The sequence below is a fragment of the Onychomys torridus genome, chromosome 21, assembly GCF_903995425.1.
Source record: "Onychomys torridus chromosome 21, mOncTor1.1, whole genome shotgun sequence".
NCBI lineage: Eukaryota > Metazoa > Chordata > Mammalia > Rodentia > Cricetidae > Onychomys > Onychomys torridus.
In genome coordinates, this window is record NC_050463.1 from 5,131,369 (window position 1) to 5,159,036 (window position 27,668).

Below are 27,668 nucleotides of genomic sequence, written 5' to 3' on the forward strand. Positions count from 1 at the left end.
ACCCTATAGAGGCTGAAGCTGGGCCTGGCCTTCAATCACCTGCAGCACTCTACTGCCTTCCCATCGCGGTCCTCCCCAGCTCCCAACCACCAAGGGCCCTGAGTCTATCTGGCGCACTGATGGCGGGGCTCAGTTTCCCTCATCGCTGCTGCAAGCTGAGCTACTGTGGCTAGTGTGCCCCAGCCCCGGAATGCAGTCCAGCAGGCAGCGGCCTCAGGTGGGACGCATAGTCCCCTGAATGAGGGGATCCTGGGTGTCCCTCCAGGTCATCAGCACCATCTGGCCTCAGTTTCTCTAATGTCCCAGGGGCACTGAGTTTCCGCATTTTCTTTCCCTTGCGAAGGCAAGGCTGGAGACGTCAGTTTCCCATCTCTTTGCAGCAGGCTGAACCGCTCCTGCCCCAGGACTCAAGGTTGCAACCTGGTAGCTGGTGGCCTCGAGTACGGAGTCTCTAGTCCCTGAACAGGAGGGTCCTGGGCCTGTGTCCTCCTCAAGATATCCCACAACCTCCAGTTCCCCAACTGTCCAGGGGCTCAGTGTCTCCTCCGCCCTCAGCGAAGCCCAACCTCTCCGCCCATGCTCGGTGACCAATGGGCTGCGGAGGCCCCGCGCGGGGCGGAGCCCGGTCACCGGAGGAGGCTGTGCCCGGACCCGGCGGCCATGGCAGGTAGGACTCCTCGCGCAGGCGGGGACGGGGCAGAGGGGCATGACCGCTGCAGCCCGTCGCTGTCTCGCTGCAGCTCCCGAGCCTCTGTCCCCTGCGGTCGCGGCCGAGGAGGCACCGGAGGAGGATGAGGACGACGCGGAGGCCGAGGACCCCGAGCGCGGGGCGGGCAGCGGAGGGCGCAGCTGCAGCCTCGGTGGCATTGGAGGCAGCACGGCGGGGCCTGGGCTGGCTCTCGGGGGCGCGCTCACGAGGCGCGCGGTCACGCTGCGGGTGCTGCTCAAAGACGAGCTGCTGGAGCCCGGCGAGGGGGTGCTATCGATCTACTACCTGGTGAGCGACCCCCAGAGACCGTTCATGTCCTCCAGTGCTCGTGCATAAGGGGAAACTGAAGCCCTGAGCCCGATCCTCACAATGCCTCATAACCGTAACTACAGCCGTCTGGGTGTGTGGACAACCAATTCATACCATGGCAGCTTCCCCATCAGTAAAATGAGGTCTTTCTTCCCAGGCCCTCTATGAAGATGTTTGCTGTATACTGTTATTTAAAACGTTCGCCCAAAAAACTTTCTTTGTGGTGCCAAGAATGGAACTTGAGCCACGCCCCCAGCCCTTCACTGGGGATTCTAGGCGGGGCTCCACCCTGACCACGCCCCCAGCCCCTCACTGTGGGGTTCTAGGCGGGGCTCCACCCTGACCACGCCCCAGCCCCTCACTGGGGATTCTAGGCGGGGCTCCACCCTGACCACGCCCCCAGCCCTCACTGGGGATTCTAGGCGGGGCTCCACCCTGACCACACCCCCAGCCCCTCACTGGGGATTCTAGGCGGGGCTCCACCCTGACCACGCCCCCAGCCCCTCACTGGGGATTCTAGGCGGGGCTCCACCCTGACCACACCCCCAGCCCCTCACTGGGGATTCTAGGCGGGGCTCCACCCTGACCACACCCCCAGCCCCTCACTGGGGATTCTAGGCGGGGCTCCACCCTGACCACGCCCCCAGCCCTCACTGGGGATTCTAGGCAGGGGTTCTACCTCTGAGATCAGTGTCTTATCAGCTTTGTACTTGTGGTCTTTCTGCCTCAGTCTCCCCAGTATCTGGGTTAATAGGTCTGGCCTGCTATGTCAGGTCTGGCTGCTGTTGCTTAACTTTAAAGCTGTGCACCTGGGTGTTGAATGCCAGGATATTATACTGGTGTGACAGATGGTGTTCCTATGACAACACCTCTTGGGAACTCTAGAGGAACATGGACACCAAGCCTCAGGGAGCATATTGTTAGGAATCTCCGGGAGTGGACGTGTCCCAGCCCTCGCTGTCCCTACAGGGCAGGAAGTTCATTGGAGACCTGCAACCGGATGGCAGGATCCTGTGGCAGGAAACCGGGCAAATCTTCAACTCTCCCAGCGCCTGGGCAACACACTGCAAGAAGCTCGTCAACCCAGCCAAGAAGTCCGGTTGTGGCTGGGCATCGGTCAAGTACAAGGGCCAGAAACTTGACAAGTACAAGGCTGCCTGGCTCCGCCGACACCAGCTGCATATGCCGGTAGCTGCTGCGGATGAGGTGACTACAAGCCTTCGCCCGGGTACTGTGGGATCAGGTGTGCAAAGGCCCCAGGGTAGGACCCAGCCTCACGAGTTGGAGAAACAGCAAGGTGACCTGAGTGGTTGAAGCAGAGAGCACAAGGGAGGCAGGGAGGGGACAGACAGGACCGGCAGGGCCTCCTGGGTGCTGTGGGCAGAGGGAGTTGCTGCAGGGAGATTGACAGGTGAGAGACTGAGCTCGCAGTTGCTGGGAGTCTCAGCTGAATCCCAAGCTTGGGGGGTTCCAGGAGCATGCGCCTCGGGCACATCTGCTCACCCTGGCCCTCTGGTGGTCACTCAAGGCAATGCAACCTCGGGCTCAGGCCTGGGCTCCAGAAAGGACTTGTTGAGGGTGTTGAGTGAGGCGCCCAGCCGCTATACTCTACTCCACCAGAGTCCCACCAGCGAAGGGGAGGAGGAGGAGCTGCTGTTGGAGGAGGAGGAAGAGGATGTGCTGGCCGGGGTCTCCGCAGAGGACAAAGGCCGCAGACCTCCTGGGAAGGGCTCCTCTGAGCCAGGTGAGGGGCCAGAGAGGAGGCTGGCTTGGATGCTTCTTAGGCCTGATTGACAGTCCAGCCTGTTTTTACTCTCTGCCTCGCAGGCCTAGAACTCACAGAGATCTGTCTGCCTCTGCCTCCTGAGTGCTGGGGTCACGGGCATGTGTTAGAGGACACCTTTCAAGAGTTGAGTCCCTTCTAACACCATATGGGGTCTGGTAATTGAACTTAGGTCATCAGGCTTGGTTGCAAGACCCACTGAGCCATCTTGCTGGCCCCACTTCCTCTTATTTCTTGGGTGTCCTTGCTTCTATGCAAAGAGAAGTGAGAGAGGGTTCCCATTGACTTCTCTCTCATCCCTCTCCCCAGAGGCCACGCCCCCTGGCAAGCGTGTAGACAAGGTCCAAGTACCAGTACGTTACTGTATGCTGGGCAGTCGTGACTCTGCCAGGTCAGTTACCCCGTCTGCCCTGGTCCTGGCTTCCCTGGTGCCCTTGGTTGGTTTGGTCACAGAGGCAGGGATCTGGCAGGGTCTCACCTGCTGGGAGGCCCCAGGAGGGCATGGGGTGGGGAAGAGCCTGAGTTCCTGAAGCCTTGGCACCCTACAGGAATCCCCACACCCTGGTCGAAGTAACGTCCTTTGCTGCCATCAACAAGTTCCAGCCATTCAACGTAGCTGTTTCCAGTAACGTGCTGTTCCTCTTGGTATGTGACTAAAGTCACTTTGCTTGGTCACCTTCCATGTCCAGGGAGAAGGGACTCGCTGGCTTGGGGGGGAAGGAGCACCAAAGAGTCAGGGATATGATATACAATAGGCACTCAGTAAATGCTTGCTACTGAAAAATAATAGGTGATCAGTTTTTCCTTGGGTGCTGGGAATGGACCCCAGTGCCTTTGCACACGCTAGATGCAGGCATGCTCACCAATGAGTGACATTCCTAGGTTAATGGTAGGTTTTTGATAAATGCACATGGGAGGGGGGTGGGCTGGCTTCTACACTGACACAGGAAGTGCAGCCCATGCCAGCTCTCCCTCCTCTCTTGTCCCGAGGACTTCCACTGCCACCTGACTCGGAGTGAGGTCGTGGGCTACCTTGGCGGTCGCTGGGACATCAACAATCAGAGTGCGTGAGTACTGGGACTGGGTGGACAAGGGTGTGTCTGGGGCAAGACTGACAGTTTCTTGTTGGGTACCCCCACAGTGCTGACTGTGCTGAGAGCCTTCCCCTGTAGGAGTCGGCTGGGGGATGCTGATACCGCGGCCACCGTTGAGGAGGAGGTGAGGGCTTCTTGAGAGGGGCTACAGTTGTCCTGGTGGCCAGGACAGTGGCCACACTCTGCAAGTGTGGAAATGAGTGTGGGTGCCCATGTCTGATATGGAAATGCTGGCTGGGTGCTTTACATGACAAGGAGTGAAGGGAGGCCTTGCCATGTAGACCAGGCTAACCTAGAATGAGGCATCCTCCTGTGGTACCTCTTGAGTACTGGGAAGATAGTCCAGTTGCTATGCATAGATGTAAATTTTTAAGGTTTCATCTTCTGCATGGTGTTTTGTTTGAATGTCTGTCTGCCTGTGCATTGTGTGTGCCTGGGGCCCTTGGAGGTCATTAGAGGGCATTGGATCCCCCAGGACTGGAGTTATGGATAGCGCGGTGAGCCACCATGTGGGTGCTGGGGACTGATTCCAGCCCAAGTGTTTTTTCCCGTTTGTTTGGTTTTTGAGACAAGGTTTCTCTGTGTAGCCCTACCTATCCTGGAACTTGCTCTGTAGCCCAGGCTGGCCTCGAACTCACAGAGATCCGCTTGCTTCTGCCTCCTGAGTGCTGGGATTAAAGGCATATGCCACTAACCACCTGGCCAGCTAGATGAGTTTCTTAAAGTGTGTGTGTGTGTGTGTGTGTGTGTGTGTGTACATGCATGAGTGCCCAGTGAGACCTTGGAGCTGGGGTTACAGGTGGTGTGAGCAGACTGCTGTGGGCGCTGGGAACTGAACTGAGGTCCTCTTCAAGGGCAGCCAGCACTCTTACCCACTAAACCCTCTCTCCTGCCACAGTTGGGTAGCAGAGGAACTGCTTAACTGCCTTTGTGTGAGACTCAGGGCAGCTCAAGGTCCTGCCCCACCCCCCAACCTAGCTGGTATGTCTCCAGATCCACCAGGTGCTGTTCCTTCGAGGCCTGTCCCTAGTGGGCTGGTACCACAGCCACCCACACAGCCCCGCAGCGCCCTCCCTGCAGGACATTGATGCCCAGATGGAGTACCAGCTGAGACTGCAAGGCTCCAGCAATGGCTTCCAGCCCTGCCTGGCCCTGCTGTGTGGTGAGGCCCCAGCTGGGCACCAGGTTGGGGGCCTCACCCTGCCAGGCCCACTGAGCCAACCTACCTCAACCTGTCATTGTCCCCACAGCCCCGTACTATTCCGGCAACCCAGGCCCCGAGTCCAAGATCTGCCCTTTCTGGGTGATGCCTCCTCCTGAGGTGGGTGAGCTAGAGGAAGGCAAGTTGAGGGGCATGGACGTGAGTGGGCACAACGGGGTTCTGCCTGGGCAGATGTTTGGGGGACGGAGAATGTGCTATGAGTCTTAGACAGGGGACTGCAGTTCAGAGCTATATTGGGCAGCTGTACCTGCTTCTCCATCTGTCCAGTGGTTATCTCAGTGGTCACCCTAATGCCTGCTGGGTGATACCCTGGCTTCCCACATCCCTTAACTTCAGATCCTGGAAGCCCTTGGCGTGGTGGGCTGGGGACAGGCAAGGCCTCTCTGACTGGTCTACACCCTCCTAGCAGCAAAGGCCCAGTGACTATGGCATCCCCATGGATGTTGAAATGGCCTATGTCCAGGACAGCTTCCTGACCAATGATGTCCTTCAAGAGATGGTGAGCCATCTACTCGTGGCTGTGGCTTCAGGGTTAATGGTTTCCACTTCTGGTTTGGTTCTTGTGGTTGTTTTCTTGAGATATGGTCTTCCTGTGCAGCCCAATGATTATTCTTTTACTTCCTCAGTGCTGGGATGGACAGGGGTGCCCCCAGCACACCTGGGTATGTGGCTGTTTTTAACAGCCCTGTCGTCTTTGCCATCCCTGAGGCTCATGGGTGTGACTTCTTGGGAGGTGGCTAGACCACAGCCAGGGCAGGCCTACACTGTGGTGACATGGACCTAGCCCCTTCTGGCCAACAAGAGGCAGGAGCCAGGAGTGCTGCCCTTGCCCTGCAGGTGCTGCTGGCAGAGTTCTACAAGGGTGCCCCCGACCTCGTGAGGTTCCAGGAGGCTTGGAGCCCAGAGCACACCTACTTGGACAAGCTCAAGGTGAGGTTGTGGAACCTCAGTCCAGGTTCTGTGAGGAACACAGACCACTTCCCAGAATCTGAGCAACAGACTCCCCTACTTCCCCAGAGTCTCAGGGAAGGGAGGTCGAAAGACCTGCGCAGCTGGGTAAGGGTACCTGTCAGACACACAGGGCCCAGGTTCCATCAGCAGCGGCCAGCCCGCTTGTCAACTACTGGGTCCTGCATTTGGCCTGAGCTCGCCTTCTTATGTGTGGAGTTCACTCAAGAGGGTGCTCTACAATGTGCATCGCTCAGACTGTGAGGCTCAGTGTGGCACACATTGTCGCCCAGCACCCAAAGGCTCGCATGAGCACACAGGGGGTGTGTGTGTCTTGTTCTAGGTTAGCCTGGGCTACACAGCCAAGACCCTGCTCCCAAAGACATCTCCCACAGAACCAGAGTCTTGAAAGCAGCCCAGGCCTATCAAGCACTGTACCTGTCACCCCACCAGGCCCTTACTTGGGCTGCAGTCCTGGGAGGCAGGGGATCCATGTCTAGGGCAGAGCCTGACCCCAGTCCTGATGTTGCAGATATCATTGGCCAGCAGGACTCCAAAGGACCAGGGCATGTGTCACGTGCTGGAGCAGGTCTGCAGCGTGCTCAAGCAGGGGAGCTGAGGCTGTGTAAGCCCTGCTGGCCTGGGACAGGCTGGGTAATAAAGTTTAAGTACCCACACCACGGGCCTGTGGCTGCGGTGGGGTGGTGGGGCTGTGTGGGGTCCTTGCTAGGAGACAGGATCACCCTCAATCAAAATAGGACAATGGCTGTAGAAAGAGACATTTAATACTTCTTAAAAAATCAGGAGTAGAGTTCGCTTCAGCCCAGGCTGGAGCGGGACATTGTTGCCCATCTGAGAATGTGGGGTGTGGCCCCACATGCCAGGGATGAGCCATAAGTTGCGGGGCCGCTGTAGAGAGGAATGTGACTGAGCCCAGGCTGGAGGCCTCCCTTACTGGCACCTGGCGGGATGTGATGCAGAGCTGGGGCTGTGGCGGCCTGCTGGTACGAGAAGGGCCTGCCTGTGGCAGCCAATAGGTGCAGGGTCCCATGGATAGGCAGCATCGGGGCTGGCTCCAAGGTGCCAGGGCCCTGGGAATGTCCTCTCTCGGGGGCCTTTGTGCTTGGCTTTCGGCAAGGCTGAGGCTGGTTCTGTGGTCCCATGGGCGGTGTGTGTGGGGGTGTGTGCGCGCGCGTGCGCGCACTTCCACATGTGCAGCTGGTGCTAAGTATTTCCGTGTGCCAAGTTGGGGTACTGGCCTGCCTCAACTTGCAGGCTGGGGACCCCAAGGAACCGCCTGCCTTTGGGGAGCCTGGAGAAGGGGCCGGGGCCCATCGCCAGCAACGGGCTGGGAGGGTTTGAAGCAGGTGGGAGCTGCCACCACCAGGAAGGCGAAAGAACCTCAGGGCAGGCCTTCCCAAGTCTTAGGATGAGGGGCCCAGGGCTGGGAGAGTGGGGAGGAGGGTCCTCCCTGGAGGAACGTTAGTGTTTCTAGAGCACCTTGGCGTTAGGCCACTGCCACAATGTGCAGGCAGCCAGTGTGCAGGCGCGGTCACTGAGGCAGGGGCACCAGCACCTGCACATAGCTGAGCGGGAAGAAGCCCGACTGGCCGTGCAGCATCCCCTCGTACCAGTTCTCGTCGATCTGGTTGGTGAGTGTGATGAGGTCACCCTCTCGGAAGCCCAGCTCGCCATCATTCTCGGGCTCAAAGTCATATAGCGCCTTGCAGCTTGGCTGGTCCAGGGGTGCTAGGATTGGGGTAGGGATGTCAGGGCACATCAGATAGGCCAATGGCCAAGGTGGGTGGAGGTCAGCCCTACTTTGACACTCTGGGCCATGGGGTGACCCTGAGTGAGCAACCTGCAGCAGCCGGGGGGGGGGGGATGCAGCCCCTCTTTCCCTCGCTCACCCCAAAGGACAGCAGCCACAGTGATGCTTTCACCCCTAGATACTCACGCATACTCCTGCTAGGTGTCCTGGCAGGCTTGTCTGCTGATCTGAACGATGAGGAAGCTGTTTATGGAGGAGAGCAGGTGTGAGTGGGTGGACTGGCCCCGCTCCAGCCCGGACACCTTCCATGGGGCTTTGCTACCTGTGATCTTGGGTGCTGGGGCGCAGGGGAATCCCCCATTGGGCTGCTCTGGCTCTCCAAGGTCGAAGGGCTCCCGTGGCCGGGGCTTGAACTCCCGCCTGGGGCGTGAGGAGGCTTCCCGCACCCTGCAGGAATGGAAAGCCCAGAGCTCCCACATCTTTCCTCTTTTACCTGTGGTTTCTGCTGCTGTCCTAGGGCAAGGGATATCCCTAACCTAAGTCCCTCCATCCACAGAGGCTGCCCCTGGACGCCCAGGGAACTGCCATCTGACTTAAGCAGTTTGCAAAGGATGTGGACTTGAGCAACTGGCCCAGCTAACTCCTTGTGCTGTCATCTTCTGGCTCAGGCCACCACTGCCATCTCCCATAGGCCTCTGCTCCTTCCTGCGACTTCACTGCTGCTAACACACACAGCTCCAAGGACCCTTCACTGACACAACCCAGCATCAGGGCACTGCCGGAACCTGGCCTTGGCCTGGCAGGTGGGGTGCACCGTCCCTGCTTGCCAGCAGAGGGCACCAGCAGCCACAGGAACTGCGGGAGGTGGGAGGGAGTGGCCACTCACCTTCGCTTCAGCTTGTCTGCCAGCTCCTCCAGGATCTGCACTGCCTGCCGGTGGTAGTCCAGCTGGGCATCCACCAGGGCCGAAAGCTGGCTCACTTGCTCAATCTGCAGACAGGAAAGGGCCAAATGACGTGACCACGCATCCGCCCTGGAGACTCAGCACTCTAACCTGGGAGGGCAGCCCCTCATTCTAGTAGAATGGTATCCCGGGTCCTCGGCCCTCCTGACACGCACATCAGTCTCCAGGAGGTTGTGCATGCTGGTCTCCGCCACCTCCTTGGACTCCTCAAACTTCTCCAGGGCCTGGCGTAGCTCCTCATCAGGGATCTTGCCCTGTCGCTTCTTCTTGTAGTCAAAGTCCAGGCGGCGGCCCTCCAGCTTCTTCAGGTGGTGCTGTGGGCACAGACATGTGATGGAGTACAGCTGCACGGGGGCACCCTCCCCACCAACCCAGGGACCCAGGGATGGGGTGGCACCTGGATCTCCTTCAGGTCCTTGTCACACAGATTCTGCAGCGGGTCAATGAAATTCTGTTTGACTTCGATGTCCAGTGAGTCCTTCACCTCGGCCAGGCGCTTCATGGATTCACCTGCGTCCAGCAGGGCATCACCTGCAGGGAGGGGAGGCCGTCATAGACAGGGTTCCCCACTCCTGAGTGACACACGTGCCAAGGCAGCCCAGAATATCGGACATGGCCGCCCTGCCCACCTGAGCCCTCAGCTGCCCCTCACCGAAATTGGACTCTCCTCCCAGTTCCTTGCCATGGCGGACCATGCACTCGCCCAGCAGCCCCTCTGACTGCGGGTAGCCAGGGTTCTTCACTTGGCCCCGGATCTTGGATACGGTGTTTAGCATTGTCAGCTTGGCCCGTGAGGCTGCAAAGGAACAGACAGCCCAGGTGGGACCCACAGGCCCCTCTCAACATCATCTGTGCTGACCACCCTGGGCCAGGGCCACATATCCTGTGCAGGCCAGGTGATGGGAGGGTGTCTTCCCATGCCCCACCCACCAACAAGAGCCTGGCAGCTCACAGAAGAGGGGACATCCCACACGTCCCTTCCCTCAGGCCTCCTCAGGAAGAAGTGCCATGGGCACAGCAGTCTATGGTCTCCACCTCTTCCCATCTCCAACTCCTGTTCCCTGCCTCACCCTTGCCTGGGAAGACCTGGCCCCACTGCACACCAGCCCAGCAAGTCAGCAGAGGGGAACCTTGTGTGTGGAGGCGAGCAGAGGCTGGGAGGGCCATGGTCACCACCTCAGGGTGACCTACCTGGGTTGGGCTGCAGGTACTCGATGGTTCTGACCAGCACCTCTGCCACAGCCTTGCTGGTGACATCCACCTTCTGCGAAGAGAGCCAGTGTTGGAGCATCGGACACTGAGGCAGAACGGTGCAGGCCCCTTTGTCCTCCAGCAGCTGTGTGGACCGTGCCTGGGACCCCTACCTTTTCCATCTCTTTGAAGTCATCGTCCAGCTTGGTCCCCTCGGCCCCGCCAACCTTCTCGCTGACCAGCTGTTTGGGTAGAAGGAAGGAGGCATGTGAGGGCACAGAAGGGATCCCTGCTGTGCCTGCCAACGATGCAGGCTCTGGCACAGGCAGGCAGACAGGTATCTGGATGAGACCCAGAGAAGCCAATAGTGCCGGGGTGTGCTGTGACTCAGCCCAGCACCCCATGGGGACTGTCCCACCTTTCACAGTTCTTGGGTTGACCTTGTCACTTTGGCAGAGCCAAAGCAGGCCCCACACCAGCTTGGACCCTGCGTCCTGTGCATGAGGGTACTGCAGGCTTCAGGAGACTCCTGTGTACCAGTCCTTGGTGCTTGCTGCTGTGACACACCTGATTAGGATGGCCCCTCAAAGAAGCCAGAACTTGACTCACAAACCACACCTTAAAATCAGGAGCCTGGACTTGAGAGCCTGGGGCGGGGTGGACAGAAATGGTTGCCCTGTGCTGGACCTGAGTAGATGGCAGAGAGCCAAGTGCCTGCATCACTATCTGCATGTGGAACAGTATGTGTCATCCCTCTGGGACACAAGGCCTCATGTCCCCTAGTCTGCCTACCACAGCCATCCTCATGCATCACACCTACGCCCCTGGGACACACGAGCAGGGTAGCCAATGCCCAGCTCACCCCCACATGGGGTGCATGCACAGCCCATATGCAGAACAGCAGGCTGGCCTTCTGAGAGAAGGATGCCAGCGAGACTTTCAAGGGCCATGGTCTTGGTGCCCCTGACTGTGAGCTGTTGCCTGATGTGGGCAAGGGTTTTGAAGGGCCATGTGGTACCTCACACCACAGGCAGAGGCAGTAAGGACTTTGTAGAGTGGCCTAGGAGGAAGTGACCAAAGACATCAGGAAGTGCGGAGGCTGCAGAGGCACCGGAAGTGACCTCCCAGCCCTGTGCCTGTGAGTAGCCTCCCACAGCGCTCTGAAGAAGGCCACTGTGCTCTCTGGCCTGCCCATTGAACAGGCTCTGGGGAGCCCCTCTCAGAGGAGAGCACAGGGCTCAGGGTAGGGAGAGACAGGAAGAGAGTAGGGGGCCCCCACAGCTCTGTAGCCATGTCCTCCCAGGGCAAGCCCCATTGGCTATCTCCTTTGGGTATTCCCAGGGAGCCCCAGTGGCTTTCACCGGCTGGTTTCGCTTCTCCAGGCTGAGCAGAGGCAGGATGTCACCCACCATGAGGCCCAGCTCTTCTGGTAAATGCAGAGAAGTAAAGCAAGGCCACAGCTTCCGGGAGACACCACCTGGGCCCGGGGACCTGGAGTCTCCAGGAGAGCAGTGAGGTAGGAAGAGCGGAGCCTGGAGCATACCAGGCTAATGCTCTCTTCTCCCGTGACCTGGGATTTGGAGGTCCAGCCTCCCCAAGGCTCAAGAGCTACACTGGGTCCCCAGATCACTGGCCACCATACATGCCACAAAGAAGCTAAACCCTCACACTCTGGGCCCCTTTGCAGAAGGACCGTCAGTGCCCTCCATAGCACAGAGGAAAAGTAGGAGAAACAGACACCTTCACTACCTGCACTCCAGAGCCAGAAGGCAGGGTGCAGCATCTGTTTACAAGTCTGTGGGGACCCACCACAGCTGCCCACAGCACAGCGGGGGTTGCATGGTGGCATGCAAACACCTAGGTTCTTGGCAGAGAGCCACCAGCCCTGTGGGAGGTCACCATCTCTGCCAAGAGCTTCCTTGCTGCAGTCACCTTGGGCGGGGGGTGGGGAGGCAAACCAGGGACACTAGCAGGGACCCTGGCCCAAGGCAACACGCACCAAAATTGCTCCCGATCTCTGGCCACACCTGCTGGATCTGCCTGGTAGAGCCTCTGTTGACAATGTCATCTGTAAACTAGGCACCTGGGTTGCGGGCAAGCACAAAGAGGAGATGGGCCTCCCAACAGGATCGCAGAGACTGGCGTGCCCCTGGGTAGAGCTCTTGCCCCAAGCATGAGACCCCTAGCTCTGCACCAGCACTGCCAAACTAAGCACGGCAGGAAGAGCATTGTGGCTGCCTGGGGCTGGGAAGCCATGAGGGAAGTGACAAGGTGTGTGACAGAGAAGCCAGGCAGAGTGAGGGTTCCAGGAGGAACATGAGAGCTGACAGCCTGCCCACCACCCTTGGCCGGTCATATTCCTTTTTCATAATGAGGAAAGGTGACTCGTGGCCACAGGAGATCCAGCCAAAGATTGTGACACCAAGGAGAGGGTGGGCACAGGGCAGCTAGCGCCATGCACATCCAGTCACAGTCAAACTCGGCCCGCTGCCTAACACCAACTGTGCTATGACAACTGTCCCGTGGGCCCAAGCACGCGCCTCACGCACAGCACCTAACAGCTCCTGCTGCTGCTCACTGGCACAACCCTCAACCGGGGGCTCAGCCTGTTCGTGGAGGGACCTGGCCCACAACTTGAGAACTGCCTGGAGAGTCTGGGGCAGGCTCATGTAGGTGGGGGTCCTCCTGCAGGGGCACTGGGGTACTCCGAAGGACCTAACACTGTTGTCAGAAGCTCACTGGCCTCAGTTTACCAGCGGCAGCACCATGATAAGTACGGCCTGGCATGAGGCGGGGTGTCGGCATGAGTATGGACAGGACAGAGGGTAGAGAGGCTGTGAGGTTAGGGAGGTGTGTGAGGGCCAAGCCAGGGCCTCATCAGTCACCAGTTCACAGATGCGAGCGGGAGCGCATGCAGCCCAGCCTTCTGTCCTTGCTGCAGGCAGACTCTGTGTCCCCAACCGGGGACCTCAGGGCTGGGGTAGCCTGCGCCTGGAGAGTCACAGCCACCCTCATTTCTCAGTTCCCACCCCAGACCTTCTTGCTGAGCAGAGCTGTGGAGCCCCATGCACCCAAGCCTGACCTAGCCCATGCCCGATGCCTTGTTCCTGGTGGGGAGCAGTCAAGGATGGGGGGGGGGGCACTGAGCAGCATACTGGGCTCTCCAGAAAGGAGGTAAGTAATGTTGACAGGGCCCCAACTCAAGTGTCCTCCCCAGTCAGGAGCCTCCAGTTCCCAGAGGCTTCACCATAGGGTGAAGGCCAGAACCCAGCCTCTTGGGTAAGGCCCATCTGTAAATTGCTCCAAGTCCCCTGTTTACATGCTAACATACAAGGAGACAGGCTAGAGATGGCTCAGCAGTTAAGAGCACTGACTGCTCTTCCAGAGGACCTGGGTTCAATTCCCAGCACCCACATGACAGCTCACAGCTGCCTACAACTCCAAGATCTGATACCTGTACACAGACATACAAACACCAGTGTACATAAAATAAAAATAAATTACAAAAAATGTTTGAGCTAGCTGCATGTCGCGGGGCCAGATACAGGCCTCCACTGCGCTGAACAGCATTATGAGGATGTGAGCAGGGTGTCAACAGGAGCCTTCACAGGCCCTTATCACACATCACAGACTCTCATAAATATTTGGAATTTGCTGATTGTGCAAGCCACTGCCTCCTTTTGTGACAGTAGGCATGAAGGAACTTCCTCTGGCCAACCAGGAAGTCCAACACGGTATACTGCCAGGGCTCGGTGCTTCCCCAGAGCAGCCTTGGTGAGAGGCAGTGTGCCTGGGATCACTCAGATCTCCCAGTGGGAACCCAAAGCAGGTGTCCCTATGACCAGATTGGGCCCCCAGGGGCACACATAGAGGAGGCAGCCCTTTGTAGTGGGCTGAGGTTCATGTGGGCATTGAGCTTTGGGAGCCACAGGCTGTGGGCTCTCAGAGCTGAAGGTGTCACCAAGACACTGGCTGCAGCAGAATGCTCCAGGTCTCTTATGATGCCCCAGACTCTGGGACAAGCCAGCTGCAGGAGGCTGGCAGCTGGGGTCAGGTCAGGCATGACCTCAACAAGGGCTTCTTTCCTGACATGGCCAAAAGTCAGACACCTGAGGCCCTCCTCTGGGCCCTAGGTGGTCCCCAGACAGTCTGGGGTCTCAGTGTTGGCTGGGACAGCAGTAATCTGCACCAGGCTCCACACAGCCTGGTCCACTGTCTGTTATTTCCTGTTTGTCTCCCAAGCTTTTCCAGAGTGCATCCATGGGAAAGAGCTCAGCACACGGGCTGGTCACCAGTGTGTTTGTTATCTTAGGGTGATGGTGGCCTGGCTGGCGCCCCTCACTGCCCCAGGCCTGGCACACAAGGACACTCCCAGGCTCTGCTCTTCATGGGCAGAGTGGATAACACTGCACCCCACGGCCCCTTCCCTTGCCCTGAGAGCTGAGGGCAAAAACCTAAGGTCAGCTGAGGTGGGTGACACCTTGGAGCCTTAGGCCACAAAGGTGGAGGGGGGTGGCAGGCTCACCCCAGGCTATACATTGTCAAAAGGCAGAAAGTAGGGGTGGTTCAGGGAGTCAAGGAGTCTCAGGCATCCCACACCCCATAAATGGGGCTGCTCTCATCCTTCTGAGCTGGGGCTCTCTAACACCTGACCCTCTATCCCTGCCCTGGGACACAGCGTGAACGGTACTGGCTACCCTGTGTGCACTTGGCCTTGTCAGAGGCTGAGATGCAGTGATACATGGCAGTGCCTGTCCTGGGACTCACTACCTGGGTGGCTCTTGGCCTGGTCCATTTAGCTTCTCATCTGTCGGGTGAGACAGGAGGACTGTGCCTTACATGCTGGGAAAATCAACTTCAGATGAAAACTTATAAAAAGAAAGGAAACCCAAGCCACAAACAAATGAGGCCCCAATCCCCTGAGGCCCATGGGGCATCTGAAGTACACAGTCCCAGGGCTACTGCTCAACTGAGGGGTGGCCCAGCCTGGCTCCATACACACCTGAGAATGAGGGAAGGTTTCATGGATGCAGGGCTGAGAAGGCCTGCCTGCCACCTGGGAAGTGGCATTCCGTGGCCACTGCATGGCTCTGGGAGTGTGGGCTAGCTCTCGGGTGTCTGCATGGCTCTGGGAGCGTGGGCTAGCCCTCGGGTGACTGCAAGGCTCTGGGAGCGTGGGCTAGCTCTTGGGTGTCAGTCCCAATAGAAGTCTTGAATTCCCTCATGGAGGAAAAATGGGGGACAGATCTAAGGGCCCAGCCCCTAACCCTCCTCTCCCTCCAGCTCCGAGAAGCTGTAGTCGTGGGGTCCAGGCCTCCTTCAGCAAGAGGGGCTCTGCACCCACCCGCTCCAGTTGTTTTCTGTCTGAAAGGCCTTCCGTGGGCCATGCCAGGGTTTCCGCATCCCCTGAAGCCCCAGCCCTGGACATCTTGTCCGCTGGAATCCACCCTGCATGCATACAGCCCTTTCGGCTGCACACTCGGTGGGTGGCCTCGGAAGCAGCAGGAGTTGGGGCTGTGGTCCAGTTCCCAGCACGCTGCCTCAGCCTGATCACAGTCACCTCCCCAACCATGGCAGAAGGTTCTGGAAAGTCTGAGAAACCTAGGAGAATCTTTTCTGCACCCTTGGGACCTGGATGGGTGTGGGGGGAATGAGGTGGGGCTGTGTCACAGGACACAAAAGAGGAAATGATAGGTTTCTTTGAAGGACGAGGGGGATGATGGCTCAAACCCTGCAGGGGCACCAAGATGACAGCTCAGCCTCCCGAGGATACAATTTGCACCTGTCACAGCAGCAGACTTGGGTAACAAGTGACAGACACATGGACAGGTCAGGGAGACCCGGTTCTGCAATCCAGGTGGCCTGGTGAAAGGTGGGGTGAGTAAGGACAGTGACCGGAACCCCCACTGCTGGGGGTCTGCAGATGCTGAGTTAGAAGCCACCATCCCCTGCGATGACCAGCAGAGGCCACGAGCACTGAGTATTTCTTGACATAATACTTATTGAGATAATAAACAAACGAACAGCCTCACCCTCAGTGTGTCAATACCAAGTCACCACAGGTGTGCCCACAAGGTCTTGTGACAGGTGACAGGAAGAAACCTCTGCTTGGAAGCCTGTCCCTCAGAGCCGGGATGAAAGCCCCTGGGCTGGTAAGGACAGCACTCTCCTGGCATCACAGAGGCCCTGTAGTTCCATCCCCAGCACCCAACAAAGATTAAACCCCAAACCCAGTCAGTCCCCTGCCTCAGCTTCCTCACCTGGAATGTTGGTGCACTCCTAAGGGTGGGAAGCTCCAGGGAGACCCTTCTCTAAAGGTCATCTTCCCCTACACAGTGAGTTTGAAGCTAGCCTGTTTTAAGAAACCAAAGCAGCCGGATGGTGGTGGCAGCGGCGCACGCCTTTAATCCCAGCACTTGGGAGGCAGAGGCAGGTGGATCTCTGTGAGTTTGAGGCCAGCCTGGGCTCCAAAGCGAGTTCCAGGAAAGGCACAAAGCTGGGGTGGTGGTAGTGAACGAATTTAATCCCAGAACTTGGGAGGGAAAGGCAGGCAGATCTCTGTGAGTTCAAGGTCAACCTGGTCTAGACAGTTAGTTCTAGGACAGCCAAGGCTACACAGAGAAACACTGTCTTGGAAAAAAAACAAAAACAGAAACAACAAAACACAGCTCAATGGCAGAGCACCTGACTTGCCTGGCCAAGGTTGTCTGATCACCGATCACCAACAGTGAGCCAAAAGACCAGACAATCTCAAGCATGGACATGGTAACACGATCAAGGCACCCAGCACCCAGCCAGTTCCAGGGCAACCTGAGCCACACGGGACACCACCTACACAACAATGAACCACGTTAAAAAGGAAGAGGAGGGAAGCTCCCCGCCAGCTGCTGGGCCAGTGTCGCTTGATCCCCTGTGCAGGCAGCCTGGTGAGCAGACCCTTCTTGAGAACCTCCTTTCCCTGCTCGGCCTAGGCAGTCTTGTCCGGGACACACGGAGCTGACTGTGGGCCACAAGCTGACGGCGGCAGCACCCGCTCCTAGCATTCCTAGGCCTTTCGTCTTGAGTTGATGGAGTAAAATGCCCACACCTCAAGTCTCCTGACCGCCTCCCTTCTGTGTCACCAAGTCCTCATGATGCCCAGGCTCAGCCCAGATGCAGGGAGGGACTGGCTGTGCGTGGGGACAAGTACACAGCACGGTGACGCCTGGGTGGCATCTGTGCTCACTGCCCTCTTCTTCCCACATCTGAATTCCAGTGGCCATGTGCTCCGTGAGTCACCCATCACTCCCTGTCAGTCACAGGAAGCACTGCACACATCTGGGGTACTGGTGTGCTGACCCACCAGCCCGTCGGGCTGGCACTGGCCAGTCAGAGATGCCCTGTCCAGGTGCTGCTGGTCACACAACAACTTTTTTTTTAAGTTTTTTGTTTTTTTTGGTGACCGGGTTTTTCTGTGTAGCCCAGGCTGTTCCGGAACTCACTCTGTAGACCAGGCTGGCCTCGAACTCATAGAAATCTACCCGCCTCTACCTCCTAGAGCTGGGATTAAAGGCGTGCTCCACTTAGCTAACAACTATTTTTATCTGTAAGGTTCAGGAGGGAAAAAGGGGTGAACAACCTAAGCATGCACCCTCCCAGCAGGTCCACAGGAGGCACTGTGCCAGGTTGGGAGCAAGGAGTGGGCAGGTATGTGTAAACAGGCAGAGAAGAGGGCACCAGTGCCTGTCTAATGAGGGTGGGAGGAACCCAGCCAGTTCCACTACAATCGCCAACATGCTCCGATAGTGGCACAAGGCACCAGGCTCACAGGTGCCCACCCATCGAAGCCTGTGCCCTTGGACACAGTGAGCCCGTTGATGTAGGTAGGTGCTGCTGCGAGTTATGGATACGGGCTAACCGGGCTGTGTTTTCTGAACAAACCTAAACATACCACCAGCTTCCTGAACGAACACTCAGCAGTGCCTATGACCAATGGCTTCTTCTCAGTGTCTAGGGGTCAAGTGTGCAGAGCTGAAGGTCGGCTCTGCAGAGCATTTGATGATCAAGGACCCCAAAGGGACCCTGCTGCTTTCAGTCAGTAATGGGGACAAGGGCTCAGGATGCTGGCTTTCTTCTCTCACAAGGAACTGACCATCCCTAAGAGCCCAAGTACTGGGCCTGGTCTTCAGAGCAAAATGAGTGTGCCCCTTGTTGGGGACAAGGGGGTCCCTAAAGCAAAAAAGGAAATAGGCAGGAACTGGGCCTCCCAACTGAGCCAGGACAAACCTCTCTCAGGCATGTGGTCCAGTGACTAAAGGCAGAGTGACCATGGCTCTCGGAGGAATTGCAGGCCAGATCCCACTCAACACATCCCCCAAGCCATCAGCACAGGGTCCTTGATTTGGGAAGACACTGGAGAATCCTTCACCCTAACTCACACTACCACACCAGCATCTCAAGTTAAGCTTCCCTGGCCTGCTAAGCTTACAAACACTTCCTCCTCCTAGTAGGGGACCTGAGAACGCGTGAACACCTCACTAAAAAGCACACACACTGACGGAAGCCCACTAGCGTGGGGGCTGCAGTGTCACTTGGCAGAAGGCTTTGGGAGCTGAGACAAGAGGACAGCATGGCAGCCTTTGGTCCTACTAGGAACACGGGCACAGACACCAGCTCAGACCCTGATCCTGTGTGTGTGTGTGTGTGTGCTGATTCTGGGTATGCAGGGGAACTGGAACACGAAGGGAGGTGGGCTGGGAAATGCAGAGGCTGGGTGACGGGCTCAAAGTGATGGGTATGGCCATGGCCGAGCACAGAAGCCTAATGGGTCTCTGTCGTCAAATCATGGTGATTCTCTTGCCTCTGCCTCCTGAGCGCTAGGATGCCATGTTTGGGCTGACAGTCCTGGAGCATAGGGCCAACCGTGTGCCTGGCAGCCTCCTGAGCTGTCTGTAGCTCCCAGGCAGGGACAGTGTGGGAGGGTGGTTAAAATATCACCCTCCACAAGGGCTCAAACATACAGCACCTGTGGCTCTAGGCCTGGATAGGGTCACACCGATGGAATGACTTGGTTATTTCCCGGGCCAGGATCACAGACGCTGATCAGTCAGAGCAAGCATGTGGGGCTCTCAGAGAAAGTCAGGGCACCTGTCCAAGGGGCCGGCCACATGATGACCATGTGCTGCCCCACTGCAAAAACAGAGAGACTCAGGTATCTTCCACCTCTGCTAGGACAAAGGACAGACAGGAAAGTGACGGCACCCAAGCTTACAGACAGGTCACCACAAAGCAGGTTTCCAAGCACCACATACAGATGTCCCACATACATTTGGATCATCATCTGTCACCTCCCGTTGACAGTGCCCCACACCATCTTGCTGTCCTGGGCAATAGGACTCATTCTAGATCTCATCAGAAACACCTTGTGCCCTACACTGAGGAAGGGAGGTGGCCCCTATGTCCCACAGCCCTTCCTCAAGGGCCTCAGGGAGCCCTAACAGCAATGCCATCACATGCTGTCCTGCTGAGAGCCACCAGGGCTGGACTGCACTTGGATACTGACGTTGCTGGCCATGGTGATGTCTGGCCACTCCCTAAGGCAGTTGCTAGGAGAAGCCACTGACTACCAACTCTCTTCCGGGCCCCTGCAACCTCACTGCCCCCAAGTCCTCGGGTGACTACCAGTTGTGTCTGCCCAAACCCAAACCTGCAGGACCCCAATTCCCCGAGATCATGGGGGCACAGTGGGGCTGGACACCAGGGAGTTAAGATGAAGCTGACAAGGGCAAGGCAACTTCCAGAGGAGGTGATGTGTCAAGAACATTATTCCCACGGTGATTCTTTTGCAGCTACCTAGGGCCAAGAGAAACTTCTGAGTGGGTATGACTGAGCTTTGCAGAGCTCTCAAACCTCCAGACCTAGGACACTCACTGTGGAGCAGGGAATTCACTCCACCAATCTCTCCCTAGTGTATCTGAAACTACAGTTACCCACCCATGGCAAGCAAACCCACCAAGACTCCCTTCCTGCCATGGAATCAGAGCCTCTGCCCATACAGGGGCTAGGTAGGGCTCCATCTCAGGCCAATCTCCGCCCCCCTCACTGGGAGATTCTAGGTGAAGGTTCTGCCCATATGTCATACCATATACCATAGTGGGAGGAACCCACTAAAGGTAGATTTAAAATGGAGTTTTAAGCTGGACATGGCGGCGACCACCCGTGGCCTCAGCACTCGGGAAGCCGGGACAGGACTGTACATTAGGCTGCGCTAGAGTAAGGATGTCTCAAAAGCAAATAACTAAAGCGCTTCCTGTGAAGGAAAGGAGTCAGGCTGCAGAGGGAGGCCACAGTGCTCCTACAGAGGGCCGCCGGAGTGCCGGCAGGCAGGCTGGGGAAAGGTGGCTAGTCACATTCAGTGCTGGGATGAGGGTCACAGGTGTGGGAGGAAGGTGGAGAGGGAGTGGTAGGTGCCAAAGAATGGCTCACAGACAGAACGGAGGTGGGGGTGGGGACTGGGGGACAAGGTGGCTGGAAGTGACAGTGACAGGTAGTGAGTGTGTCACAGCAGGTAGATGAGATGCAAGGCAGGCCATCTGGACCCAGGAAGCCTGTCTCCCCAGGGGTGGTCTAACTCACGGAGACCTGAGCTGGGGTGTATGGAGACTGGTGTTTCCCAGCAGGATGGTCCGGACCCTCCAGGGAGAAAGGCTGGCCTCAGCCTGCTCTGCCAGCTCTGGATCACGGTTGGTGCTGTTACCCCACAGGTTCCTATGGTCCAGCCTAGTGCAGCCTCTCTCCTGAGTGCTGGAGGTGCGTCCTAAGGCCAGAGGGCCACAGACAGGCTAACTCCTCTGCAAGACCAGTTGGACCTGCTCCTGGCCAAGTTTCAAACGACCCAGTTCCCTCAAGTGCTATCTGAGTCCAAGAAGTCAGGCCAGGGAAACTGTAGGAGGCCGCAGAGAGGGAGCCCCATTCTTAGCTTCGAGCAGGAGGCCACCTTGGTGGTGCCTTTAGGATCAGCCTGTCGGATGGGACAGCACATTCGACACATGAGAGTGAGACCCAAGTGCCAGGGCCGCCCTCCAGCAAGTGCTGAGACGCCAGAAAGATAGAATGGGTAGACGGGAGGAGGGCAGAGAACCAGGCAGGGTGAGGTGCAAGAGGCACAATGCCACCAGAGAGAGGAGGGGCAAGCACAGCATAGCTTGGGCAGGGTGTGGGCAGAGCTGTGCAGACTGGTCTGATGGTATGTGCGACATCCATCACCAGTGTGACCCTGAAACTCTGGCAGAGATCTGAAGAGGTCCATGGTGCTAGGGGACAACAGAGCCTGGATCCCAGAAGTCCTGGGGTCAGTCTGCTTTCTGATATGTCCTTTGCCCTTGAGCTGCTACACATAGTTCTGGGCAGTCCCCATGCAGGCCAGGGACCCAGATGAACGTGCGCACAGTCTCTACTCACGGACTTGGTGACTCAGGACAAGGCAGCGGGAGCACCTGTATCACCCTGAAATGCTGAGTGTTTATGCTGGTTCTCAGGGGTTGGTCACTCCCCACATATCCCGGGGGGCTAACACTGAGGATCACCCAAAAGGGAAGGAACCCGCCTATGGGAGTCCAGCAGAGAGGTCAGCCAGCAGGTGCTGAGTCAGGGCCTGGGAGGAAGCCACAGCTGTGTTCCTGCAGTGCTTGGGAAGTGTCCCGTGACCCCCAGGGGCTCAAATCAGCAGGTTTTCTAGGAGCTGGGCGGAAAAGGAAGATGAGGCATCCTACAGACGTGCAGAGGGCAGGAAGAGGGAGCAGAGGGGTGCCCACCCAGGCAGCAGGGGTGGCCCCTGGCAGGGAGAGGCTGAGCAGGGCAGCTGCCAGAAGCTGCAGTCTTCCCTCTAGCTTTCCAGGGAGAGCTCAAGAGAGGACCAGACAGCGAAGACCCTGCCATTACACAGGCACACACCCGTGACCCCAGCACAGGGTTTGGGGTTGTTGTTAGTCTAGGTGATAGAATGAGGCTCCATCTCACAAAAACTCAGAAAAGAACAGAAGTAAGTACATAGGCAGTGAGGTAGCTCAGTTGGTACAGTGCCCGCCACATCAATTCTCAGCTCCCACTGAAAAGCTGGGTGCGATGAACTGGCAATTCCAGTATTGCTGGACATGGGGACCCCACCAGCTAGACTAACTAGTCTTAGCAGTGAGTCCCAGGTCCCAGTGGTGGATGGTACCTGAGGGACAACACCTGAGGTTGACCCCTGCCCTCCCCCACAATAAATAAATAAAAAGCCCTGGGTTAGAGCTGAGGGTGTCAAACCTGGGCCTGGTTCCACTCCCCAACAGCTGCCTGCTGTGGCCTCTCAAGTCCTACCAGGGAGGGAGGTTGTGGAGGGGCAGAAAGGAGGCAGCTGTGTCCCAGGTCCCCTGGTCAAAGGCTGTGCCTGGTGGAGGGGAATGGGCATATGAGCACACACACGCACACACATGCAACAGAGGCCTCTCCGCAAAGGCCCAGACTGAACAGCAGGAGGAAGGGATAGGTACTAACAGGTGAGGAGGGACATATGTCGCTCGGACACCATGTCCCTAATGAGATGACAGTTAGGGGGCTTATGAACAGGATGTGATAGTCCCCATCTTCCAGGCACAGCTGCCTACTGTGATGCCCTGGGCTGGAGCTGCCCAGGCTGTCTAGGCATAGTGGGGGTGGCCTAGCACACCCAGGTAAACGATTAGCTGAGGCACTGTGTTGGGAGCCCAAGGCTCTGACTCAGGTGGACTTTCAGCTCACAGATTAAACGTGGCCTCACGTGGAGGAAATCAAAGTGAGGTCTGGATCGTCACTGAGTGCTCATCTGCAGGGGGCCTTGGGCTCCAAACAGAGAGAGAGAGAGAGAGAGAGAGAGAGAGAGAGAGTCAGTCACAGAGTCCCAAGTGTGCCACCCCCTCCTAGCCTTCAGATCTTATGGGAAGTAACAGCTTTTCCACCGCGCGCGCGCTTGTATGTGTGTGTGTGTGTGTGTGTGTGTGTGTGTGTGTGTGTGTGTGTGTGTAAGGGGTGGGGCTCACCAAGCACACTTGTCTGGTACTCCACAGTCATGCACATAGTCACAGAGTTGGCAATTTTCTACCTAGGTCGGATCAACCAATCTTTCTTTTCAAACTCTCCCTTTCTCTCGGGCGGAAAAAGGGGTTGTGGGGGGGTGGGGTGAGGTCTGCATTCCAGGCAGCCACGAGCAACATCCTTAGTTACACTCCATCTCCAGGCCGGCACAGAGTGACCAGGAAGCCAGCCAGCTCAGGCTAACAGTGAAGACACCCAAACAAACTTCTGAGGCACAGATGACTTCCATCTCAGAACCCTCAGCCACACACACCCACACACACCCACACACTAGGGGGAGGAGACCGCGGGGACCACAGCTAAGGGACCTGGGCTGCCCGGGCCACCACCCCTCCACTTCCCCACCTGTAGGAAGTCAAACTACCAACTTCCCTCAACACCCAAGGTCACCACCCACAGGCTTGGTGGGGTGATGAGCTGTGGATCTGTGAAGCTTGCACCAATGGGACCAGAGCCACAGTCCCCCCACCCCCCCCCCCCCCCCCGGGACTGGGTTTCTCTGTGTAGCGCCTTTCCTGGAACTCACTCTGTAGTCCAGGCTGGCCTCGAACTCACAGAGATCCACCTGCCTCTGCCTCCCGAGTGCTGGGAGGCATGCGCCACCACCGCCTGGCCAGAGCCACAGTCTTACCTGCTGGAGCTCAGCTGCCCACCCTGGCTTCCAACTCCATCCATACCTTGCCTTGGCACCCCTGAACCTCTTTCCACAACCAGCCATTTCTGATTCTCAATAATGTGGGCTGAGGATTCCTCTATCTCTTTTGAGACAGGGTCTCATGTTGCCCAAGCTGGCCTCAAACATACTGTGTAGCTGAACTCCTGGTCCTCCTGCCTCACCCTCCAGATGACAAGCACGCCCTGCCGCACCTGCCTTATGGCTTCCCTTTTTGACAAGAAAGGGTATTCTGGGCACTCAGGAGATGACCAGAGAGGTGTTGCTTAGTAGAGAAAAGAAACACAGGAGAGGGACCCAGCTGAAAGGGTGGGATGTTGAGGAACTGGGTAAACTTCTGCAGGAGGCAGGAGGCTGGGCTGCGGGCCATCTGTGTGCAGCTCTTTAGAAGCTAGCCCAGACTCCTGGGCACAGCAGTCATTCTTTGGGACAGGGCCCTGGAATGTCAAAACAGTAAACTGATCCTCAGCTAAGCTGGACTTTCCAGGTTTATAGGCAGGTTGGATGGTGGCCCTCCAAGAGGCAAAGTCTGGTGGCTGCCCTGTGGGGCAGTGCCTGCTGGGAATCAGCAGGAGAGGGGCCTCCAGAGACTTCTCCTTCTGAGGGACCTGGGGCCACAGGGATTTAAACAGAAAGATAGCCGCAGGCCCAGGCTGGCATCATCACATCCCAAGGAGCTCAGGCACAGAGCCTGGCTACCGTTCTTCCTGCATGGGTACAACCCATTCAACTCCATTTAGGAGTGTGCACTGCAACACTCAACATTCCTGCACTTCCTTCTTTATTCCTTCCCAGCCCCCCCACCCCCTCCCCCACCTCCACTCCCCGCCCAACACTAGCCTCCCTCCAAGGTCTACAGATAGAGCCCAGATGTCTTTATCCTTAGGCAACTGCTAGGGTCATTCCTTTCAGCCTCTGTGAGAGCAAGCACCAGCTGCCTGCTCCCTTTGGCTGGGCCTCTCCAGACCGTGGGGAGAGCCCTCTCACAGGCACAGCCCAAGCAATTCCTCACACTGTTGCTCATCTCTCTGTGGAATCTATTTGCGCCAGCTCCACACCCAGGATTCTCAGCCTGCACTGCACAGGATTAGCACATCTGGAGCTTCTTGGAGCAAAAACCAGGCAACAAACTGTATGTTCACAGGGCTCCCTGCACACAGCCATGGCTTGCATGCCTAAGTGGCATTACACTACATACCCCTGGAACTCACTTTGTAGACCAGGCTAGCCCTACATGGTACCCAGGGCTTCCTGCATGGTAGGCAAGTACCCTACCAACTGAGCTACACACCCAGATCATCCGCTGCTGTTCTGAGACATAGACACATTCTTACTCTGTAGCTCAGGCTTGCCCTGAACTTATAGCTAAAATCCTGCCATAGCCTATCAGACAGTGGGGCCACAAGCTAAGCCAACAAGCCTAGGTCCTGTTCTGTTCTCTGCATTTTGAGGGCTATTCAGGGGAGCACAGCTGCTCCACCATCCTCGACTGGGGACAGGCCTCTGAGCGGAGAGTGGCACAGCAGGGCTCACAGGGCGAAGACAGCCTCACACAGCCACACCAACCTTGACCCTGGTGACCTCCAGGGTGACAGGCTTGCTGGCTAAGTGTTTCACTTGGAAACAGACCTCACTAAGTTTTTGGAACTCACTTGGCCATGAACTTTTGATCCTCCTGCATCAGCCACCCAGGTAACCCCCAGTGTGGGGTTACAGACCTGCCAGGCTCTCCAGCAATGTCCCAGGTAAAATGCATATCAAGCTGGGGCCATAGCTCAGGGTAGAGCATTCCCTACTGTGGGTGAGGTCCTGGGTTCCATCCCCAGCACACACACACAGGCACACAGATAAAGCGGGAGGGAGGGGGACCTGAAGGGGGGAAAGGCAGAAGAAAAGAAATCCAAAACAGACAAACGGAAAACTCACAGTCATGAACTTGGCAATCCACTTCTGGGGAATTTATCTTACAAAACCAACCTCACTAGTGAGGCTTGGTGGCAACTGTTTGTAACTCAGCACCATGATTCGGAGACGGGGATAATGAATATGAGGGCACTTTGGCCTCAGATTGGGACAGAGAGAACATAAGAGTTTGTTCAGGAGGAAGCCTGGGACACATGGAATGCCGAGTCCCAGCATTCAGAGGCTGAGGGAGCAGGCTCACAGTGCCCAGGAGTTCAAGGCAATATAAGACCTTCAACAAATACACGAAGGCAAGTTTGAACTGTGGCATCCTGTCATCCCAGCACCCAGGAGGCAGAGGCAGGAGGAAATTCTGCGTCAGCCGGGACTATGAAGTAAAACTTTGTTTCAAAAAGCAACCAAAAGCTCCAGAGGGATGTTACATTACTGAGTTGGAAGACATCTGTTGTCAAGATGAATGGAGCTCCTGCCATGAGGTGGGGTTCTCAATGTTTAATGATGCAACAGAACCCAGGATGCCCATCCTGGAAAACTAACTCCTGAATGTCAACACAGCCAGAATGCAGAATTTCAGTTCAGATTCACGATCCAAGAAGCACTGACCCCAGACCACCAAGTACCCAACAATCCACAGTCTGGTACAGCCCTATCAATGTATCTTTCAAAGAAACACATGTGTTTTGGAAACGGGACACAAAGCCTGTGACATTTTGTAACTGGAGAAGCCTGGAAAATTACTTTTCACTGTCTCTTTTCAACTTGGCACAGTGTCTACCAAAGATTTTTCTTTTTTATTTCTTTCTTTCTTTCTTTTTTTTTTTTTTTTTTTTTTTTTGAGATAGGGTCTCCTTATGTAACCCTGGCTGGCCTCAAACTCTGAGGTCTGCTTGCTTGCCTCTGCCTCCAGATTAAAGATGTGTACCACCTGGCGAGTGATTTTGATTTTTCTGTTTGTTTGTTTTTGCAATCCATCTTTGAGACACCGAAGAAAAGGGAGGGGAAAATAATTTTTCTAAGCCCTGTATGGACTTGGTAAAAGTATCAAGATTTTTGTTTTGTTTTGGAAGACAACCCAGATACACATTTTCTGTGGCCTCAGGCTACGTGGTGAGAGTCCCGGATGCTCACAGCCTGGAACCCTGGGTTCCCTTCATCCACCCCGGAGTCCCGGGGATAGAACTCGGGTCGTGAGGCTTGGCGGCAAGCCCCTCGCGGCGGAGCCCAGTCGCCGGCCCTCCAGAGCTTGTGGAGAGCCGCCCAGACGCGCACACCCCGTACCCGTGCGCAGCCCGGGGACCCGGTTTCCCCTTCCCTGCCAGCGCCGGGGGAGCCAGCTCGGCTCGCCGCGGTCCTCCGAGCCAGGCCCAAGCCCCGATCGCCCGGCCGCGCCTCACCTGGCTCGCCTTGTAGAACTGCTTCTTCAGCCCCGCTACCGACATGTCGCCTCCCGCCGTCGGGCCTCCCGCCCGGACTCAGCTTTCCGCCGGCGCCGCCGAACCGACCTCCTTCCTCCGCGCGCGAGTCGGCGCCGCCTCCGCCAAAGCAGCTCGCCAGCTCTGCGTGCCCGCCCGGGAGACACCTTGGCCCGCTACCGCGCACGCGCGGCCGGGATATTACATGGCAACCGCACACTTCCGGTGCCGCCCCCACCTCCCCTCACCGCTCCCCCCCCACCCCAACGGCATCCGCGGGGGCGTGCGCGCCCTCTGCAGGCCGGAGCGCGCATTGCGGCGGGAAGGTAGGCAAAAACCCGCCCACACCACCGAGATGAGGGGGCGCCTAGAGAGGCAGAGGGGGGCTGCAGCTCCCTCTACAGCCGAGGAGGTGGTATAAAGTCAAAGTCCGTTCTTAATTAATTAGTGTGTGCATGGGTTAGAGGGAGCAGCGTTGGCATGCCTGTGAGCGCATTTGGAGGTCAGAGGACCGCTGCGCGACAGTCGGGTCTCGCCTTCTACCGTGTAAATCTCAGGGATCGAACTCATGTCTCCA

General features: G+C 57.2%; 2 protein-coding genes across 6 annotated transcripts; one reads left to right on the forward strand and one right to left on the reverse strand.

Annotated features, from left to right (window-relative positions):
* The first annotated feature begins 34 nt into the window (after positions 1–34).
* Positions 35–9,265, forward strand: Mpnd (MPN domain containing). Of its 5 annotated transcripts, none has more exons than XR_004943365.1 (15): positions 38–217; positions 381–667; positions 741–997; positions 1,988–2,224; positions 2,639–2,762; positions 3,111–3,192; positions 3,350–3,446; positions 3,792–3,864; positions 3,943–4,019; positions 4,889–5,057; positions 5,146–5,216; positions 5,527–5,616; positions 5,955–6,047; positions 6,598–8,099; positions 8,393–9,265. XR_004943365.1 is itself a non-coding variant. In XM_036170412.1 (15 exons), exons 2-14 carry the CDS (start codon positions 577–579, stop codon positions 6,682–6,684), a joined length of 1,548 nt encoding a protein of 515 aa, XP_036026305.1. In that variant the 5' UTR covers positions 38–217; positions 381–576; the 3' UTR covers positions 6,685–6,719; positions 8,393–9,265. The 5 variants fall into 5 exon arrangements, 4 of the variants coding, with proteins under 4 accessions (XP_036026307.1, XP_036026305.1, XP_036026306.1 ...); XM_036170412.1 differs by having other exon boundaries at positions 6,598–6,719; XM_036170413.1 differs by having other exon boundaries at positions 6,598–6,690.
* Sh3gl1 (SH3 domain containing GRB2 like 1, endophilin A2) lies at positions 6,833–27,296 on the reverse strand. Its single transcript, XM_036170416.1, has 10 exons — positions 27,074–27,296; positions 10,165–10,233; positions 9,992–10,064; positions 9,453–9,596; positions 9,198–9,331; positions 8,956–9,114; positions 8,723–8,826; positions 8,159–8,283; positions 8,023–8,079; positions 6,833–7,814 (listed from the first exon to the last, which is right to left on the reverse strand). The coding sequence occupies exons 1-10, from the start codon at positions 27,116–27,118 to the stop codon at positions 7,618–7,620; spliced, it is 1,107 nt and encodes a 368-aa protein (XP_036026309.1). The 5' UTR covers positions 27,119–27,296; the 3' UTR covers positions 6,833–7,617.
* Positions 27,297–27,668: the final 372 nt, after the last annotated feature.

What these genes read in the sequence shown, in the direction of transcription:
- Mpnd (XM_036170411.1), top strand. Translation starts at nt 577, where the DNA reads ATGCTCGGTGACCAATGGGCTGCGGAGGCCCCGCGCGGGGCGGAGCCC. An exon ending in TGCTATCGATCTACTACCTG is followed by an intron (nt 998 to 1,987) that starts GTGAGCGACCCC and finishes CTGTCCCTACAG; the next exon opens with GGCAGGAAGTTCATTGGAGA. An exon ending in GGCAGTCGTGACTCTGCCAG is followed by an intron (nt 3,193 to 3,349) that starts GTCAGTTACCCC and finishes GGCACCCTACAG; the next exon opens with GAATCCCCACACCCTGGTCG.
- Sh3gl1 (XM_036170416.1), bottom strand. Translation starts at nt 27,118, where the DNA reads ATGTCGGTAGCGGGGCTGAAGAAGCAGTTCTACAAGGCGAGCCAG. An exon ending in GGGAGGAGAGTCCAATTTCG is followed by an intron (nt 9,332 to 9,452) that starts GTGAGGGGCAGC and finishes CCCTCCCTGCAG; the next exon opens with GTGATGCCCTGCTGGACGCA. An exon ending in GCAGACAAGCTGAAGCGAAG is followed by an intron (nt 8,284 to 8,722) that starts GTGAGTGGCCAC and finishes CCATTCCTGCAG; the next exon opens with GGTGCGGGAAGCCTCCTCAC.